General features: G+C 42.5%; 1 protein-coding gene and 1 pseudogene across 2 annotated transcripts in view; both read right to left on the reverse strand.

Annotated features, from left to right (window-relative positions):
• Positions 1-299: 299 nt before the first annotated feature.
• Positions 300-1,021, reverse strand: LOC143668800 (guanine nucleotide-binding protein G(I)/G(S)/G(O) subunit gamma-10 pseudogene; annotated as a pseudogene).
• Positions 1,022-1,505: 484 nt separating this feature from the next.
• The window catches only part of LYRM4 (LYR motif containing 4), a 183,568-nt gene continuing 169,691 nt past the window's right edge, over positions 1,506-15,382 (reverse strand). For both annotated transcript variants that reach the window (XM_077143776.1, XM_077143775.1), the window contains one exon: positions 1,506-4,893. In XM_077143776.1, the coding sequence (XP_076999891.1) occupies positions 4,825-4,893 (69 nt within the window). In that variant the 3' untranslated portion in view covers positions 1,506-4,824. The remainder of the gene's footprint in view (positions 4,894-15,382) is intronic.

Here is a 15,382-nt window from a genome sequence, read left to right on the forward strand (position 1 = left end):
AGTATTTATTAAAGCACAATCATAAAATGGAGGAGCTTAAGAAGACAGAGCAAATTTGCTTCATACATAGGATGGGGCAATCTTGTATATAATACAATGCTAATCTTTCCCAAAAAAGTTTGCTGAAACAGCTCCATGATAAGTGTTTAAAAATAAAATAATCTTCTCATTTAGAAAGGTCAAGACATCATTTGATTAGTAAATCTCTCAAATTTATAGTTCTCCTCAAATTTATAGTTGCTTATCTTCATGTAGAAACTAAATTTACAAGATAGGAACAAATTTTCTTATGGCATAAAAATTTTAGGAACAACTATTTACAAATATTTTTTTTAATTTTTAAAAGGCAAAACTTTTTCCTTCCTAAAATGTAAACATCCAGTAAGTAAAATACATAAAGTATTCCAGATATAGAAATACTGGCAATTCACTTATGAAAGAGATGTATTTTGGTATGTTTGCTGGTAGAATTTTTGTTTAGGTAATAAGCACTTTACCAAAAGAACTAGGTCATTATATTTGCAAGATCTACTCTTTTACCCAGTTTCCTTATTTGAGCAGAAACATATCAATTTTTGTAAAATTTTGGCTAAAGGACCAGGCCACAGAAAGAGAATTTTCTTGAAACTTGAAGACAGTCATTCACCTTGTGTTTGAAGGCATTCCTTAATGAACGTCTCAAGCTTCAGAGGAAAACACAGGATCTGGGCTCCCAGAAGGGGTTGCCCCCAGTTGGCACCCGGAACCAGCAGGCCATCCTGGTAGGCATTCTGCACGCAGTGCTGCTGAAGCTCCACAGCTGCCTAAGACACCTTGATCCTCTCCATGCTGGCCTCCAGCTTGAGCTGCTCCACCTGGGGCTGCAGAGCACGCACACTGGCCCCAGAAGACATGGCGGCTGGCAGCCATGCTGGCTCTGCGGGTGGGAAAGCCAGGCTGGGGTTGGGCTGCGAGACCGGGCTGGGTACTACACAGGTATGGACTGCCCTGCCACCTGGGCACCCAACCCTTCTCACTGGAGTTTTTTTTTTAATTTTTAAATTAAAAAAAAATATGACAAGAAAGAAACACAGACATTCTTAACATATGATCATTCTGTTCTACATATCTATCTCACTGGATTTTTGATTTGCATTTCCCTAAAGGCTAGTGATGTTGAGTATCTTTTCATGTGCTTTTTGAACACTTATCTATTTTTTTTTTTGAGAAATGTCAATTCATGTCTTTTGCCTATTTTTAAAATTGGTTGTTTGTCTTTTTGTTGTTGAGTTGTAGGATTTCTTTATAGATTCTGGAGAGTAAACCCTTATTGGATACGTGGTTTCCAAATACTTCCTCCCATTCTGTAGGTTGTCTTTTTTTTTTTTTTAAACTTTTAAAATTGTATAATATAACATATACAAAGCAAAGAAAGAAAAAAGCAATAGTTTTCAAAGTACTCTTCAACAAGTGTTTACAGGACAGACCCCAGAGTTTGTCATGGGGTACAATACCATTCTCCCAGATTTTTCCTTCTGGCTGCTCCAGAATATAGGAGGTTAGAAGGAGTAAATATTTTTTTATCATCACAATTGACCTTTTTATGAAAAATACCATATATACAAAAGAGCAATAAATATCAAAGCACAGCACAACAATTAGTTGTAGAACAAATTTCAGAGTTTGGTATGGGTTATAGTTCCACAATTTTAGGTTTTTACTTCTAAGCTGTCATCATATAATCTTAAGCTTAAATACCCCTTCCTGGTGGCGGCCTTCCCTGGGTCTCACCATCACCAGCTATAGTCCCCATACCTCCCCTTTCATAGCATCCATCAAGGTTGCGATTTGCTTATTTCTTTGCTCCCTTCTCTGCTAGACTGCAAGCTGTGTAGAGGCAGGGGTTGCACCTTGTTCCCCGTCTTTCCTTGGAACCTGGCTCTCATTAGCTCTCAGTCAATATTGAATGCATGAATTAAGAGATGAGCAAAAGGGCGTGGTGGAGAGGGCCTGGGTCCATGAATGGCCAAGAGAAGCCCATCACCTTGGCTTTCATGTCTGCAGACCTGGAAGTGGGACCAGGGCAGCTCTACTGTCTATCAGTTCTCAAACTCTGTCATCACTGTAGGCCACATCCAAGGCCTGGCCCCTTGGTGTTGGATTGGATGCTGGGTCATATTGAGGGGGTTGAGGTGGTGGGTGAGGCTATGGGTAAGAGGAGTTATGGGCAACTTCTATTTGGTGGCAGGGCCGAGAGTATAAGTAAATGTTCTACTTCAATTCCATGATGAGCTGCTTTCATTTCTACAATCCAGAGAACAAGAACAATCAGAAAATGTGCTTGGCTCTCTGGGATTTCCCTGGTATTAATGCATTATAGTCAAATCATTCAAATGTTATCTGTGCAGGTCTGGGAAATAGCTGTGCCTGGCCAAAGGCTATGGTCTCAGGAGAGTTTAACTTATGAGGGTATTCTAGACCACAGCCTGAACTCTACCTTCAGGATCGGCACATTTGAGAATGTGAGGGTGACAGGGATGTTTGGTACAGGCTCCCCGTCAACGTCCTCCCTTCCAAAGCCAGGGCCTGGGCAAGCAAGTGGAAACACAAGGGACTGTCCTCATGGGAATGTCATTTTATTCAAGGTTCTCAAGCCAACCTTAGGACTTCTGACTTGGGAAATACTTAATGCTAGGCTCTGCCTGCTGTACCCACACCTGGAATTTGAGGGAGGATGAAGACACATTGTGTGTGGCTTTTTATCTTGCAGAATTCTCATGCAGATTTTCTATAATTCTAATTGCATAGTTACTTTCATCTGAGTTCCAAAAATTAGCTCTATGATATCAAGGCCCTTGGCATGTTCAAACACTTTCCTGTAGCTTAACGAACACAAAAGCGACCTGCTGTTTAAGGCCTGCAGGATAAGTGAAATTTGCTCGGTCCACTGACCCTGGGATGCAACTCTGGGTGGATAAGCTTCCTACAGAGCTTTTTCAGCCTGCTGGCGATTTGATACTTTTAGGGGAGCATTTCAAATCTGGATTTAGATTTATTAAGTAGCAGTTGCTTAGATTAATTACGAGAAACACAAATCAGAGGAGACATGCACTAGTTGGTTGGATGCAGCTGTTGCTGAGAGGTCACATACCCTACAGCTGCAGAGTGGACATGGTCACCTGTGGCCCTTGATGCCAGCACTGGTGAATCTGTATGTGGCCGTTGGCTGGAGGGGAGACCACGTTTCCCATGGTACCTGCACTTTCCTTACTCTGAACGGTTATTCTAATATTGCACGCCCAAGGACTATGCGTGGGCTGTTTAGAGATGTAATTTACTCTGGACCCATTAAGAACTTTATAGTCTTACAGGAACACATGACTTTATCCTTGCACAAAAGCATCCTGAAACCAGGATGACTGCACGTGTAATCTATTTTGAACTGTTACAGCAACTTCTATGACTGGTAGAGGAGATGGGCAAATGCAATCCTTTTAACATACAGGTGAAAATGGACGTGGGTTCAGACTGCCTCCTGCTCAGCTCACAAGATGATGAAAATGAAAATGTCCCGGGAGGGACGGTTTAATGGCACGCTGCTGAAAGTGTCACAGCTATGAAGATATTTAGATGAGCCTGTTCCAAAACTTAACACCTATGTAATGGATTCACTTAGTACTGTGTACAAAGGGAAGCAAGAAAGTACCCTCACAGTGTCTGGGCCCCTCATAAACTCCCCAGAAATCAAGGAAAGCTATTTCCTAAATTCTTTCTGTAGGTTTTGAGCGGATGTATTTCCAAGGAGCAACAGGTACAAATGGCATCTTTATTATCTGTAAACATACTCAAAGATGAGAGGGTGCCCAAACTGGCTAAACACTGGAAACACTGGGAGAGCTTCAAAAATATAAAATGATGGTACCCTACCCCAGTATTTACTGAGTCAGAATCTGTGGGAGGGAGGGACTGAGCAATCTGCCTTGATAAAACTCTCAGCCTCTCTGGGTGATCCTGGCCATCAGACAGATTTGGGGACCAGGGTTGACAGCAGCCTTCCTCAGCCTTCAGAGCGCCCAGCAGCCAGCGGGGCGGTGGATTAGAAGGCAGACTCTGGTTCAGAGGGGTTGGGGTGGATCTTGAGACCCTGCCCTCTAACACTGCCTCTAGGTGTGTATCTGCACACGTGTCACCTATGCTGCAGCAGTGGGCCCAGGTATAAACCGCTGCTGTAGGGTCTCCGGGCTGGACCCTCCACCCCCTTCAGTCCTGGCTTCCTACCCGCTGCCTCCCCCAGCCCACCCGATGCTTGGACTTGCTCTCCATGAGGGAGGACTGGGCTCAGGGGTGGGGCTCCCTGTTGGTCTCTCCATCACCGTCAGCAGGAAATGAAAGGGTAGTTGAGTTCCTAAGAGACTTTCGGAGAAAAGCTCGGGTTTCTGAGAGACCGAGAATTTATCTGATTGCAAAAGGCTTAGGGAGACAAATCTGTTTATTGTCAAGGACCAAGAAACAGAGTGTGGATATGGTGTACACAAGTGGCAATGGGTAACACAATCGGGGTGGGGGCGGAGAGGAGACCCAATAACAGTGTTAGTTTGAGTGAGTTCCAGCTCCACACTTTAACACTTGAACTAGGGAGAGACAGTAATCCTTTCTCATGGAGGTTGGGGAAAAAAAAAAAAAGAAATGTTGCTCAGTTTGTCAACTCCTACAGGGCAGCCAGAGCAAGAGGCTATTTTAAGCTGGTGTAAGAGGTCGTTAGTGTATGCTGAGGCCCCCCTCGCAGGCGGAGAATGGATGGCGAAGGTGGTCCATGGGTGCCGGTGGTGGCAGGTCCCCAGGCCCCTAGGTCCTGGGCTTCTCTTGATTCTCAATGATGAGCTTGTCAGTTGAGTACAGTTGGCTAATGTGGACCTGAAGGCAAAGAAAAGAGACAGGTCAAGAACTGAATGACTCTTATGGGTTGGGAAAGGCCGGAAAAAGGACTTCTAATGTTTCAAAGACCAACATCTGGCATGGCGGGTCTGTTCCTTTTTAGAAATTGCAGTTGGGGCAAAGTGTATTCACCAGATTTGCCTCTTCCAGTCCCCTCCTGCTGTGAGATCCGCACCCTTTGCTCCTGGCCTGAACCAGCCTGGGCGCCCCACCTGGCTTTCTCAGGCTGTCCTCCAAGCTCGGTGAAGTGGCTTCGTGGACCTACCTGTCCGTCCATCAGGCTCCCTGGCCTCACCTTGGAGGGCCCACCAAGATGTACACACAGCCGCTCCGCACCAAGATTGTTAGGGAGCCTTTTGGCATAAAGCGGAAGTGTATGTTGTCTGAGTGGGGGTAGAAATGGGGTTGCTTCTTCTGGTGGCACAGGGAAGGGCTGAGGACAGCCATCTGTGGTCCTTCATTCACTGCCTCCCCGTTCCTTTTTTTTTTTTTTTTTTTTTTAATGGGCAGACACCGGAAATTGAACCCAGGTCTCCGGCACAGCAGATGAGAACTCTACCTGCTGAGCCACTCTGGCCGCCCTCCTTTTTTTTTTTTTTTTTTTTACTTTGTTTTTTGGGGCAGTTTTAGGTTTACAGAAAAATTGCACAGAAAGTACACAGAGTTCTCATATATCACTCTTGTTTCTCCTCTTCACCCCTTTCCCCTATTCTAAGCAACTGGTACATTTGTTTTTTTTTGATGAACCAATACAGATACGTTGTTAGCAACTAAAGCCCATCAAGTTTACATTAGGGTTCACTTTCTGTGTTTAAAATTCTCTGAGTTTTGACAAATGCATGTTGTCATGTATCCACCATGACAGCCTCAGACAGAATCGTTTCACTGCCCTAAAAATGTCCTGGGTTCACCTATTTACCCTTCTTTCCACCTCTGAACCCCTGGCCACCTTTGATTTTTTCACTGTCTCTATAGTTTTGCTTTTTCCACAACGTTATATAATTGGAATCACATAGTAAACAGCCTTCTCAGACTGCCGTCTTTCACTTAGCTTATATACATGCAAGGTTACTCCATGTATTTTTTTTACATGGGCAGGCACCGGGAATCAAACCCGGGTCCTTGGGCATGGCAGGCAAGCGTTCTTGCCTGCTGAGCCACCGTGGCCCGCACAGCTCCATGTCTTTTTGTGGCTTGATAGCTCATTTCTTTTTTATCAATGAATACTATTCCAAATTTGGGATGTGCCACAGTTCATGTATTCACCAACTGAAAGATATCTCGGTTGCTTCCAATTTGGGGCAATTGTGAATAAACGTGCTACAGATATCCACGTGCAGGTTTCTGTGTGGACATAAGTTTTCACGTCATTTGGGTGGATATATACGAATGCAAATGGGGCTTGTACGGCAAGCCTACACTTAGCTTTCTAAGAGAGCCTCCTTCCTTTTAAGTGTCTCTGCTGTGCCCAGATGCTCCCTGTCCCCATGATTAGACGATGCTAGAATGGCTAACTGGGCCTTCCTCGAGACAAAGCATTTTCGTTAGGATTGTTCCCTAAAAGCATTTCCTCCATGCCACTTTTTTAAGGAAAAGGAAGACTTGGTGAGGAGAGAAAGGGGTGAGCACTAGAAAATCTATCTGGGTTTTGGGGAACTTGGTCACTATCTCTATGGGTAATTTGGGGGTGAGTAAGCACTCTTAAGACAAATGAGGTGAAACTCCCAAAGGCCAGGGAACAGAACCAAGATCCCTTTGGTGGTTTCCCCCTCTCTGCTTAGTTAAACCGTGTTTTAAAATGAGGGCTCAGGAAAGGAGTGTGTGTGACATCACCGGAGAGGAACAATGTGACAAGGTGGAGGCTCCTTGGCACTTGGTTTCCAGTGTCCCCATGCCCTTGACCAAGTCCACCATCTGCACTTGCACAGAGGTGTTATGATGACCTGTGAGCGCTGACACCCCCTATACACTGTGTGGTATTAGGAGAAAGTGAAGGACGAGAGAGAGCAGCCCCACAATGGAAAAGGAAAGTCAAAGTAGAGAGCGGAGATGGGGGGAATGGGGATGATATGGGTATTTTTAATTGTTAAGCGAATGCCTTATTTATTTTTTTAAAAGGTGGTGTTGGTGATGGGGGGATGAGTGTTTCAGCATAACCCTGACAAAAGTCAGAGCGATGAGTTTTGGTTGTGTCTTCGTCTCACTGATGTTGGGGTGGACCTGGGGTTCTGCATTTCTCATGAGCCCCCAGGTGAGACTGATGCTGAGGGGCCCATGAACCAGACTCTGAGCAGTGAGGTTTCAGATCACCGTGAGAGTCGATGTTAGCCAGACTGGGTTTCTAATGGATCTCGTTACAGTTACAACGGGTGGGGTATGGGGACTTGATTTGGCCCCTGTTCTGGTTTAAATTGTGTTCTCCAAAAGGAGACACTGAAGTCCTAGCTCCTGGTACCTGTGCATGGGACCTCATTGGGAAACAGGTGCCTGGAATTTGTGATCAGGGTAGGTCACATCTGTAGTCTGTAACTGGGTTAGGTGGGCCCTAACCCAATATGGAAGAGCACATGAGACAGAGCCTGGAGTGATGCGGCCACAAGCCAAGGAATGCCTGGGGCCACCAGAAGATGGAAGAGGCCATGTAGGATTCTCCTCCAAGGTGTTCAGAGGAGCGGGGACTTGCCCACACCCTGAATTTGGATTCTTGGCCTCCAGAACCGAGAGAGAAGAAGTTTCTGTTGTTTAAAGCGCCCCAGTTTGTGATACAGCAGCCCTAGGAAAATAATACAGCCTCCCTTCTTCACAACTTGTACCTTAAAGACCTGGAATAGCTGGGGGCTGCCTACTACAAAGAAGATGGAGATCAGCATTTTTCTCCACACTGAATATTACATATTTTTATTTTCATACATAAATCTCCCCACCATAAAATGATACTCAGGAAGAAAGGTTAAAATATAAACTACTTAAAAAATAAAACAAATCATTACTTTTGGGTGATGTATCCCATAATTAACTAGGTTAGTCAAACAATTTTATATAACAGCTCAAGTATATATTTATTTATTTTTTCTCTCTATATTTCTCTCTCTATATATATATTTCAAATATACAGTTATTTTTTCTTTCTCTCTATATGTCTCTCTATATATTTCTCTATATATACATATATATTTCAAATATATAGTTTCATATTTAATTGATCCTGGAGGGTTCATCAGTAACCCTTCTTAAAAGTATCTAAACTCATGTTTCAGGAGTGCCTGACTGAGTTTATCATTTTTTCAAGGCTCTGGTGACAGGTAGAAATTATGGGATGGCTAAAGAAAGAACTCTTTAATAGAGTAGTTCAAAATTGGACTGGGGACATCATAATTCTCTGTCACTGTCAAGAGCAGGAAGTGAGACTGGAGAAGGGCTGGCTAGATGACTTTCTTGCTCCTTGCAACTCTCAGCTCTGCAGCTTAAGGGGGGTATAAACTTGGAGGGGGAGGGGCTGTCAGTGTGGAGGGGGAGGGGCTGTGGGCATGGAGGGGAGGGGCTGTGGGTGTGGAGGGGAGGGGCTCTGAGCATGGAGGGGAGGGGCTGTGAGCGTGGAAGGAGATAGGAGGCAGAAAAGAGAATAAAAGAGAAGTCATGGGCCAGGATCATGGATGGGAATAGGGAGCTGCCTCTCCTCCTCACACTGTTGCCTAAAAAGGGTCAGATTATGGCAGTGAGATGGCAAACAGCAGGACAGGGAGACCAGCCAAGAAGCCCAGTTACGGCTATTGTGAGGGAGTACAGGTGAGATGGTTCTGGCTTGAACAGGTGACAGAGGGTAGAGAGAGGAGAGAGCAGGGAGGTGAAATTCTTGGGCAATGTAGAAAAGGGGGAGTTAGGACAGTAAGACCAACACTGACTAATGTGGACACTAAGATCACTACCCTCATTTTCACTAGAGAAGTCAACCCCTCAAGGCGCAGGGAGTTGAGACCACGTTTTCTGATATCTGTCTAGGGCTTTTTTTCCAAAATGCTGCTCCTCTACCACTTCCCTAACAATGCTGATTTCTTTATAATATTAGTTACTCTTCACTTTAAAACAGTTGTAATTATTGCAAACACTCTGAGTGATTTACAAGCATATTAAAATTTCAGATAACCACATAATATAACTATGGCATAGTCACTGAGTTGCTTACCCAATTACCCTTCTCTCTTTACTGGGTGATAAGCTAAAAGACTGCACTGTTTAGCCTCCCTTGCATCTTGAGGAGGCTAATGAAGTATCAGCAGAAAGTTCTTTAAAGAGCCCAGAGCCGGGGTCACTCCATTGCCTTCCTCCATATTACCTCTTTTCCGCCAGGAATATGACCCTGATGGCTGGGATACCAGCACCCATTTAGCACTGTGAGACAATTTTGATGATGGGAGCCAAATACTAAGGATGGGGGAGGGACAGAAATAAGGTGCCTGGGTTCTTGATGACCATGGAGCCACCACACCAACCCTGGGCAGCTTACCTCCAGCTTGCCTTCACGTGAGAGAAAGAATCACTCTGTTTCCAGCTAAACCAAATCCTAACCCATGCAACCGTTAATTTTAATTTTTTGATCATATGACTAATGGAAAAGAAGTTTAATGCAGAGAGAAGTGAGCTGTGCCCAGTGGAAACAATCCATATCACTCAGCAAGAAACAGCCATTAACAGAGAGGGTCTAAGTTTCTAACGTTTAATAAACTACACAGGGGAAATCCTGTTATTTTCCCTCTAAATATTTAACTGCTTTAGGGAATGATGCTTTTCATATATTGATAGTTCTCTAAGTCTTTTAATGCATATATAGATTTAAAATATGTATTTCATAAACATGTAATATTTAAATTAACACAGAGCTGTTTGTTTCCCCCAATCCACCATTCTAAAGGAAGGACTTATGGGGGATAGGTGCTTTATAGCAATAAACACAGCTGTGATGTGGATGGGGCGGCCTCATCCCAATCATCTACATGTAAAAGGCTCCCCGCCAGAATAAACAAACAAAGAGTGGAAGAATTTGACGGCAATCCAAAAACCCTAAATTCTAGGAAACTTGAAATCAAAACAAATAAAAAACCCTTTCAATTTACAGTTCGCTCTGACAGAGCTATGAATTAGATGAAAAATCCCATCAGATCTAACAATTTTCTGGCCCTGGGAAAAATGAATGAAATCAGATCCTAACGGTGTAAGGACAGTTGCGTGTCCTTCTGTCTCTCCAGGGCCCCTTGTCTGATACTGATAGTCCACTCGCATCCACTGCTCTCCTTGGGCCAATGAGATGCCCCCCCCTGGCGGCCACCACATCCTGGGTCTGTGCTCAGGCTACTCCATCAAGATAGGCTCACTCCTTGCCTACCCCGGTCCCCTGGAAACACGGCTGCACTGATCCGTGTCACCCATGTGGAGCTCCCACCTGTCGCCTGAGCTGCAACCCCGTGTGTACGTGCTTCAGTTTTCTTACGTGGATAGTGGCTTACTGATGTGGAGTAGGAGCTGGGGAGCCAGGTTCTGCTTGAACTCTGCTTCCTTCACAGCACCGTTTTGGGCAGTGTCAGGCATTTAGAAAGTGCTCATAAGCAGCTGATAACTAAAAATGTCAGGGTCTTTATTCCACAGTAGAAAGCTCTATGCCCATGAGTTCTAAAATCCAGCTCCATAAGTGATTATGGGGTGCTTTGGTGCTGAGCTACTAATGGAAATATGGAAATGATAAAGGCAAATCAGTAAAAATTGCGAGAGCACCATTTACCGTAACAAGAATGTTCACTGGTTGCTGAGCGGAATCAAATAATTTAATGTGGTCCAGCAGGGGGTTTAAGGCCCTAACCCAGGGTTATAAGGGATTAGCCTGGAGCAATTCCAGAGGAGTTAAGGGAAATACTCTGCACACATAGAGAGGGAATATTAAACAGTTCTCTTTATGATGGCTATTGAGTTGAGGTAATAAATATTCGCATAACAGTTTTGTGCATTTATTTGTGCTATAAAATGTGTCAGCGTACATCAGGCGGCTGGACAGGGATGGACTCTGCGGTGCTAACAACAGAACATCCTCTTCCCTACTGCAGGTGAGATGCCGACTGACCAACTGCAGTCCGCAGCTTCCATTCGTTCTCTCCAGAATCTCAAATTGACTTACACGGCCCCACGAGGCAATAATGTACATAAAATGATCATTAGAGGTGATCACCCTTTTATCCTACAAAGCTTAAGAGTTGGGATTAGAGTCCATTAGATAAATATGCATACCACTCAACTGCAGGTACCTGGAATGACTGGATGGCCCAGAAGCACTTCTTAGCTCTGAGATTCACTAGACCAATAAACTGCCAGGTGGGAATGAGTGGGGAGGTGTGACAGTTTGAAAGGATTCATGGGCCCTGGAAAAGCCATGTTTTAATCCTAATCAATCTTGTGGGAGCAACCATTTCTTTTCTAATCCCTATACAGTACTGTGCTGGTTGAAAGGATGTATGTTCCCTAGAAAAGCCATGATTTAATCTAAATCCCATTTCATAAAGGCAGAATAATTCCTATTCAATACTGTAATCAGATCATCTCCCTGGAGATGTGATTTAATCAAGAGTGGTTGGTAAACTGGATTAGGGGATGACATGTCTCCACCCATTTGAGTGGGTGTTGATAAGTTTCTGGAGTCCTATAAGAGGAAACATTTTGGAGAATGAAGGAAATTAACAGAGAGCAGAGAACGCTGCAACACCACAAAGCAGAGTCCACCAGCCAGTGCTTTGGAGATGAAGAAGGAAACGCTTCCCAGGGAGCTTCATGAAACAGGAAGCCAGGAGAGAAAACTAGCAGATGACGCCGTGTTTGCCACGTGCCTTTCCAGATAAGAGAGAAATCCTGACCGTGTTTGCCATGTGCCTTCTCACTTGAGAGAGAAACCCTGAACTTCATTGGCCTTCTTGAACCAAGCTATCTTTCCCTGGATGCCTTAGATTGGACATTTCTATAGACTTGTTTTAATTGGGACATTTTCTCGGCCTTAGAACTATAAACTAGCAACATATTAAATCCCCCTTTTTAAAAGCCATTCTGTTTCTGGTATGTTGCATTCCAGCAGCCAGCAAACTAGAACAAGCACTATAGGTTGGGAACTTGATTAGGTTATCTCCTCAGAGATGTGACTCAGCCATTTGTGGGCATTAACTTTTAAAAAAAATTTTAACCTTTTTATTGTATAGTATAACATATATTACAAAGCAAAGAAATAAAAAAGCAAGTTTTCAAAGTACTCTTCAACAATTAGTTACAAGACAGATACCAGAGTCTGTCATGGGCTACCATACAATCCTCTCAGATTTTTCCTTCTAGCTGCTCCAGAATATATGAGGATAGAGGGCTTAAATACTTTTTTATCATCACAGTTCGCTTTTTTTTCTTTTTTGTGAACAATAACATATATACGAAAAACTATAATTTTCCAAGCACAGCACCACAATTAGTTGTATAACACATTTCAGACTTTGACATGGGTACAATTTCACAATTTTAGGTTTTTAATTCTAGCTGCTCTAAAATACTGGAGACTAAAAGAGATATCAGTTTAATGATTCGTCATTCATATTCATTTGTTATATCCTATCTTCTATGTATAACTCCACCATCACCTCTGATCTTTCCATCCCTCTCTTTAGGGTGTCTGGGCTATGGCAATTCTAAAGTTTTCATATTCGAAGGGTCTGTCACCAATATGGGGTAGGGAGATGGAACTACTGATGTTTAGGAGAGGATGGCTAGGTTTCAGGGCTTATCTGGACCCGGGACCCATCTGGAGGTTGTAGGTTTCTGGGAAGTTACTCTAGTGCATGGAACCCTTGTGGAATCTTATATATTGCCCTAGGTGTTCTTTAGGATTGGCTAGAATGGTCCTGGTTGGGGGTTGGCTGGTTATGACAGGTAGCAAGGTCTAACTGAAGCTTGCATAAAAGCAACCTCCAGAGTAGCCTCTCGACTCTATTTGAACTCTCTCTGTCACTGATACTTTATTAATTACACTTCTTTTCCCCCTTGTGGTCAGAATGGAATTGTTGATCCCATGGTCTGGATTCCTACTTGGGAGTCCTCTCCCATGTCTCCAGGGAGCCTTTCACCCCTGGAAGTCATATCTCACATAAAGGGGAGGGCAATGATTTCATTTGCAGAGTTGGGCTTTGAGAGAAAAAGGCCACATCTGAGCAACAACAGAGGTCTTCCAGAAGTAACTCTTAGGCATGCCTATGGGTAGTCTAAGTTTCTCCACTACCTACATAAGCTTCACAAGAGTAAGCCTCCTGATCGAGGGCATGGCCTATTGATTTGGGTGTCCCTCAAGTTTGACACAGTATCAGGGGATTCCCTGATGGTAAGTTTTAATAGTTCCATATTCTTTCTCCCATCCCTCAGGGACTTTGCCAATACTTTTTGATTATCTGCTTAATATACTCTAGGATGTATTCAGGCATTACAATAATCTATACAGGATTAAAGGACCTCTTTTTTATTCTATGCTCCCTGTGTTTCAATTGTTTAAATGAGCTATACAGATAGGTTGAATTAGATTATGCACTACAGAAATTTTCAGTTCCAGACCAAATAAACCTTTCTTCCATTGGTCTCAAACAGGATGTGTGGTCCTAAAATACAGCCATTGTCTTCCTTATCCCTATGCTCTGAATTACTTTAATCCCAACCTGTTCAGCTTTGTTCTTATCTCTAATAAGAACAAAGCTGATATATATATTATATATATATATAATATATATATACTGTACATTATATAATATAATATATATTATATAATATATATATCAGGTTATATATATATTAAACAGCCTTTCAAAATCCAGAAATAATAATCACCACTCTGGATTTGATATGTCTGCTCTAAAAGCTTACAATAAGAAATATTTTCTTATAAACATTTTCTAAAGGTGTGGGTATTAACTTTTTTTTTTTTTTTACTTTTAATCATTTTATTCTTAACAAAGGCACCAAAGCAATACAATGGAGAAAAATATTCTTTTAAAGAAAGGGTGTCAGAACAGTCTCTTCAATAAATGGTGCATAGAGAACTGGATATCCATATGCAAAAGAATGAAAGAGGACCCGTATCTCACACTCTATACAAAAGTCAACTCAAAATGGATCAAAGATCTAAACATTAGGTCTAAGACCATAAAACAGTTAGAGGAAAATGTAGGGAGATATCTTATGAAACTTACAATTGGAGGCAGTTTTATGGACCTTAAACCTAAAGCAAGAGCACTGAAGAAAGAAATAAATAAATGGGAGCTCCTCAAAATTAAACACTTTTGTACATCAAAGAACTTCATCAAGAAAGTAGAAAGACAGCCTACATAATGGGAGACAATATTTGGAAACGACATATCAGATAAAGGTCTAGTATCCAGAATCTATAAAGAGATTGTTCAACTCAACAACAAAAAGACAGCCAACCCAATTACAAAATGGGAAAAAGACTTGAATAGACACCTCTCAGAGGAGGAGATACAAATGGCCAAAAGGCACATGAAGAGATGCTCAATGTCCCTGGCCATTAGAGAAATGCAAATCAAAACCACAATGAGATATCATCTCACACCCACCAGAATGGCCATTATCAACAAAACAGAAAATGACAAGTGCTGGAGAGGATGCGGTGAAAGAGGCACACTTATCCACTGTTGGTGGGAATGTCAAATGGTGCAATCACTGTGGAAGGCAGTTTGGCGGTTCCTCAAAAAGCTGAATATAGAATTGCCATATGACCCAGCAATACCATTGCTGGGAATCTACTCAAAGGAATTAAGGGCAAAAACTCAAACGGACATTTGCACACCAATGTTTATAGCAGCGTTATTTACAATTGCAAAGAAATGGAAACAGCCAAAATGTCCATCAACAGACGAGTGGCTAAACAAACTGTGGTACATACATACGATGGAATATTATGCAGCTTTAAGACAGAATAAACTTATGAAGCATGTAATAACATGGATGGACCTAGAGAACATTATGCTGAGTGAGTCTAGCCAAAAACTAAAGGATAAATACTGTATGGTCCCACTGATGTGAACCGACATTCAAGAATAAACTTGGAATATGTCATTGGTAACAGAGACCAGCAGGAGTTAGAAACAGGGTAAGATAATGGGTAATTGGAGCTGAAGGGATACAGACTGTGCAACAGGACTAGATACAAAAACTCAAAAATGAACAGCACAATAATACCTAATTGTAATGTAATTATGTTAAAACACTGAATGAAGCTGTATCTGAGCTATAGTTTTTTGTTTGTTTGTTTTATGTTTTTTTTCTTTTTCCTTTTCTTTTGTTTTATTTTATTATTATTATTATTTTTTTTTCTCTATATTAACATTCTATACCTTTTTCTGTTGTTTTGCTAGTTCTTTTCCTAAATCGATGCAAATGTACTAAGAAA

This window comes from Tamandua tetradactyla, chromosome 25, assembly GCF_023851605.1.
Source record: "Tamandua tetradactyla isolate mTamTet1 chromosome 25, mTamTet1.pri, whole genome shotgun sequence".
NCBI lineage: Eukaryota > Metazoa > Chordata > Mammalia > Pilosa > Myrmecophagidae > Tamandua > Tamandua tetradactyla.